We start from the raw sequence: 5,918 nt of genomic DNA, 5'->3' as shown, positions 1-5,918 counted from the left end.
GTGTGTGTGTGTGTGTTTCTGAGATTAACCCTTTAGTATTTTACCTTTGAAGAAAAATACCTACCTATGTAGCATTGTTGTCTCAGAACTGTTGTGGTTAATAATGGGTCTCAACTCTTCCGTGAGGTGCTAATTTCCCTATTTTCAGTTCTGTGTTTCCCACGAGCGTTCCTTTTCTTAATTTCTGGCCTTTCTGGGGTTCTGCAGAGCAGTTTGATGTCTCAGTTATAGTTTCCTTAAGTTTTCTGAGCTCTGGCTTTATCAGTTATGGATCCATTTTCAGGAATTTTAAGTTTCTTGCTAATTTCCATCTCAGATTGGTATGTTTTCAGCTGCAAATACAAATCTCGTCTAGAATTTACTTAAAAGTTAAGAAAAAACTGCTTCTATAACAAGAAATCTAAAAGTTATAGGGCTGGTTAGGTTAGCAGTTGAATCAGTCTAGTAAAGATCCAAGCCATTTTCATCTTTCTTTTCTTGTATTCTAAGCATATCTGCTGTTTTTCTTGTCTAATCTAGTTGTAGCAGTTTTGGCCATTACATTCTCAATGAAGAATATCCAAAGTCTGTAGGAGGACACTCTTTCCTTGTGTTTTGTTTATAAGGTCAAATAAAACCTTTCAAGAACCCCTACTTACATTGTATTGGTCTGAGTCGATCCATCATATCTGTATTTGAAAACCAGTCTGTGTGTGTGTGTGAGATAGAGAATATGAATGAGATTAATATAAATCTGTGTGTGATCTGTGTGCATGCTCAGTCGTGTCCGATACTTTGCAGCCCAGTGGACTTTAGCCCACCAGGCTCCTCTATCGTTGGGATTTCCCAGAGAAGAATACTGACGGGGGTTGCTCTTTCCTTCTCCAGGGAATCTTCCTGACCCAGGGATTGAACCTGTATCCCCTGTGTCCCTGCATCTCCTGCATTGGCAGGTGGATCCTTTACCACTGAGCCACCTAGGAAGCCCCTGCTATAAATCAGTTCTCTTCAGACATTTATCTCCTTGACCAGAAGTGTTAGGTGTCCTGGGACCTACTCAGTCTGCGCTTAAGCAAGATTCCCAAAGTCAACAAGATGACCTGATTGTACATTAGTATTTGAGAAGTACTGGTCTAAAATAGTTTAATCCTCAGGGTTTAACCCTCTGAGTCTGAGAGAAGCTTCACTTGTAAAAGTACAGGGTTCCAAAATACCTGAACAGAATCAGGGTTCAGTGAGAAAGGAAGGAGGAGGAGGAGGAGTCGGTGTGGGAGTGGCTGTTTGTTTGGTAGCCAACCGTGTCTGCCCATACTCCCTTCCCTTTTTTTTTTTGGTATAGTTGTATATATGTGTTCTTTTTTCTTAATCATTCTTTTCGGAGGAAGAAAAGGTAATGGAGGTATGACTAGTTAAAATATTAATAGTATGCTTATATGCTGTCCTATAACCTTAAAATCCTTAACAGCCTTCATTTCAGGGTGTATTCATTTTCTATGCTTCTGTGAAAAATATCGCCACAAACTTAGCAGATAAAAATAATACACATTTATTATCTCACGGTTTTTGTGGTTTCTTCAGTCCGGGCATGGCTACATCCTCTGAAGGGCTGCAATCAGTGTATTGATCATGGCTGGCTTCTCAGCTGGGGAAGGATCTGCTTCCAGGCTCACGAGGCTGTTGGCATCATTCAGTTCCCTGTGGGCAGTTGGACTGAGGGCCTCAGCTGTTTGTGGGCTCTCATCCAGAGACTTCCTCAGTTACTTGCATGTGGCCCTCTCCATAGGCCAGCTCAACAAAACAACTTGTGTCTTCAAAGCCAGGAAGTGACAGAGTTTCCTAGCAGGGGTATTACAGCCTTATGTCATCACATACAGTCCATCATCTTTGTCACATTCTGGTGACTAGAAGTCAGTCATAGATCACGTTCACACTAACGGAGAGAGAAGTACACAAGGGCCTGAATACCAAGAGATGGGAATCGTGGGGGCCGCCTTAGAGGTTGTCACAAGCATGTATAGCTGACTGGCAGGATAACTGACGAGGTAAATTGTACGTTGTGTTGAGGTTTCTCCGTAACTGGTTCTGTGCATTATAGTTAGGCAAAAAAGAAATCTGCGGGTGTAGCCAAATATTAAAAACTGAGGTAAGCTTTGATGGTATCTTTATTGTATTAATCATTGCTAAATAGGTTCCTTAGTTTTAAGTTTATTAGTATGGTTAGTAGTATTTCATGAGTTAAGTTTTAGATGTTTGTTTCTTTTTTTTAGTTGACTATATTGTGGAGTATGACTACGATGCTGTACATGACGATGAGCTAACGATCCGAGTTGGGGAAGTCATCAGGAACGTGAGGAAACTGCAGGAGGAGGGATGGCTGGAAGGAGAGCTGAATGGGAGGCGAGGCATGTTTCCTGATAATTTCGTTAAGGTGAGCATTCTCGGTTAGATTCCTTGCTGTTGCTCTATCGGATTTAATCTTGAAGAGATGCATACACATATTTTTAACACTAAAATATTTTAGATAAATTTTTTGTCTGAGGAATTAAAAAAACTGGAGACTCAGGTATCACTGTAATGAATGTTATTGTTGCCTGGTGTCCTGGGGGATTATAAAACTCTGTGTGTGTGTGTGTGTGTGTGTGTGTGTGTGTGTGTGTGTGTACATGTACCTGTCTACCTGTGATGTAGGTAGCACTTTGTAATTTGCAAAGTTTTTGCTATCTACATTTCCATTTAAGCCTAAACATCTTGTGGAGGAAGTAGGGAAGACGATAGCCCCATTTTAAATCAATGACATGTAGGTTGAGAGGTTAAATGGTGTTTACCCAAGGTTGGATAGCTAATAAAACAGAATCTGAACTGAAATCTGAGATAGTTGCCTCTTTACTCAAGTGTGAGTAAAAACACTTACTGGGTTTTGTTGCTTTTCTAGCCCCTTTGAGAATCTTGTATTCTTAAGTTTCAGCATTGCAGCAGTTATCTTTGATAGTAACAAATACTCTTCAACTACCACCAGACGTTCCTTTTTAAATAATGTTCTAGTCACTTCTGCCAGAAAACAATCAAGATTTTTAAATATATTACAAACTAAAAAAGTTCTCAGAAATTTAGAGGAGGAAAAAAAAAGTAAAGGATATCTGTGTGTTTACATGCCATTTATAATAGTCTTAACCCAGAGCTTCCTTGGTAGCTCAGACAGTAAAGAATCTGCCTGCAACACAGGAGACCCCGGTTCAATTGCTGGGTTTGGAAGATCCCCTGGAGAAGGGAATGGCAACCCACGCCAGTATTCTTGCCTAGAGAATTCTGCGGACAGATGGTGGGGTTGCAAAGAGTCGTACATGACTGAGCAACTAACACTACTATAGTTGTCTTTATTTTCTGGATTAGTTTTCTTACATTCAGCCACATCCCTCTTCTCATGAATTTGTGGCTGTGAGCTCTTCTGGGAAGGCTCGAGTCTATCTCTCATTTGGTTTGTCCAACTTGCAGAGTAGTTGTTAGAATGTCTGTGCAGTGTGAATGTTTTGTAAATATTTGCTCAGCTGCGGTTTTACTAAGTATGAACACATACTTTGTTAATTGGTTTTAGAGAAGGTGAACTAACTACATTTTACCTCTCAAAAGACCTGAGAAAAGCTGTAGTAGGAATTGAGCTCTTTTGTTTATTTTTTCTTTACAAATTGACTTTCTTCTAATCTAAAATGGAGTGTAAAGCAGATGCTATCAAAATTGAAGCAGAATAACTACATTTAAGCCCAGTCAAATGAAGTCTCCCTTTGTTGGCAGAATGATATAAGGAAAATCACATAATGTCTTTGTTTTCTTCCTTTTAAAATGGCCTGTCTTTAGTCTGTAGTCTGTATATAGTAAGCTGCAACATTGGCCTCTCATCTCTCTCTCTCTGTGTCTCTTTTTTGGGGTGAGTGGGGGAAGTGGCTTTTCAGGAAAAATATATTGAAGTAATAGAACAGTGGTTAAAAAAAAGAACTTAGTAAGAAGTATTAATATGGGTCTGTTTTAAATTGTGTGCTGATAGGTAGTCCCCATGCTGACATGTGGTCACACTGGTGGAGATGACTTGTCATGGCACTCCCATCTTAAAATACATTTTCCTATCCTGTTACAGTACAGCTAATTGTAGAACTTGAATTTAATCTGCCTGCTAGTAGAGGATGCTGTTTGTGTTTGCTCGGAGATGCAGGGAAGCTTAATCTGGGATTAAAATGAACCACAGGGTGGACTAGAGTTGGGAGACATCCACATGAACTCGTGTTTAATTTAAAATATGTACAGATACATACAGAAATAATTTTATATGTGTGTGTTTATACTCCGGTCACTACACATGCGTATATATATTCCTCATTTCTTCCACTGAGGGCCTGGAAGCAGTGACACACCAGTACCAGTGAGTACCCTCGTTGCTCAGATCTTGGTTTCAGAATATCATTTTCCAGTAAAAGGAGGCTCCTGAGAGGAGTGATCCTATGGCTGCAACACGGTATTCACAGGATGAGCTGGAGCAGCTAGTAGTGCCGAGAGTAAGAATTTGGAAAAAGGCAACATAGGTGCCAACTGGAAAGCTGGTTGAGCATCAGAATAACCTAGTATTTGAAGAGCAGATAGATATGCATGAGTCTAAATAAATAAATGCTGATATAAATAGATTGTTATGTAAATAATGGAATAGAAAGGATAAATCTTACAGAATTATTCCAAGTAATATTTGTAAATACTGTCCCCACCCCCAAGTATCCTTCAAGTGTAGGTTGGACTAAAGAATAGATGGAAGAGAAAAACAGCAACTGTACAGTGGAGAAACTCAGCAATTACTGCCTTTACCAAATGATCAAGGCTAACATCGTCGGTAATAAATTATGTTGATACCATGTATCTGCTGAGCCTCCGGTATTTATTCTTCTCCCAAACCTATCATTGCAGTCCATTTGTGAAAAAAAACATCAGACTGACCCAAATTAAGGAACATTTTACAAATATCTGATCAGTACTTTTCAAAAATTTCAAGGTCATTAGAAAACAAGGAAGGCCTAAGAAACTGATGTTGAGCAGAGACTGAGGAGACATAGTGACAAATGCATTGTGGTGTCCTGGATTGGATTCTGGAATAGAAAAAGGATGTTGGTGGGAAAACTGTGAAATCTCTATAGAGTTGGTGGTTCTGTTAGTAGTAATGTACTATTTTAATTTCTTAGTTTTGACAAGTGTAATACAGTTACGCCAGGTATCACTGTGGCGTGGATATGGGAGATATATGGGGACTCTGGGCGGCACCTTGGCAACTCTACTGTAAACATGAAATTATTACAAAGCAGAATTCTTTTAAATTTTCTTTTAGCCTTTTATTTATTTTTAATTAATTTATTTTTTATTAAAGGATAATTGCTTTATAGAATTATGTTGTTTTCTGTCAAACCTCAACATGAATCAGCCACAGGTATACATATATCACCTCTGTTTGAACCTCCCTACCATCTCCCTCCCCATCCCACCCCTCTAGATTAATGCAGAGCCCCTGTTTGAGTTTCCTGAGCCATACAGCAAATTCCCATTGGCTATCTATTTTACATATGGTAATGTAAGTTTCCATGTTACTCTTTCCATACATCTCACCCTCTCCTCCACTCTCCCCATGTCCATAAGTCTATTCTCTATGTCTGTTTATTCAGTTCAGTTCAGTTCAGTTCAGTCGCTCAGTTGTGTCCGACTCTTTACGACCCCATGAACCACAGCACACCAGGCCTCCCTGTCCATCACCAACTCCCAGAGTCCACCCAAACCCATGTCCATTGATGCCATCCAGCCATCTCATCCTCTGTCGTCCCTTCTCCTCCTGCCCTCAATCTTTCCCAGCATCAGGGTCTTTTCCAGTGAGTCAGTTCTTTGCATCAGGTGGCCAAAGTATTGGGGTTTCAGCT

At 39.8% G+C, this 5,918-nt stretch overlaps 1 protein-coding gene across 2 annotated transcripts in view; it reads left to right on the top strand.

The window, feature by feature from the left end:
• The first annotated feature begins 1,311 nt into the window (after positions 1-1,311).
• Positions 1,312-5,918, top strand: part of CD2AP (CD2-associated protein) — a 56,738-nt gene continuing 52,131 nt past the window's right edge. Inside the window, exons 1-2 of one of the 2 annotated variants that reach the window (XM_010863047.1) lie at positions 1,312-1,378; positions 2,247-2,407. In XM_010863047.1, the coding sequence (XP_010861349.1) occupies positions 1,327-1,378; positions 2,247-2,407 (213 nt within the window). In that variant the 5' untranslated portion in view covers positions 1,312-1,326. The other variant, XM_010863049.1, reaches the window with a different exon arrangement.

This window comes from Bison bison, unplaced genomic scaffold (assembly GCF_000754665.1).
Source record: "Bison bison bison isolate TAMUID 2011002044 unplaced genomic scaffold, Bison_UMD1.0 scf7180017864487, whole genome shotgun sequence".
Classification (NCBI taxonomy): Eukaryota; Metazoa; Chordata; class Mammalia; order Artiodactyla; family Bovidae; genus Bison; species Bison bison.
The sequence above is the reverse complement of the archived record's forward strand: the minus strand, read 5'-3'. Positions and strand labels throughout refer to the sequence as shown.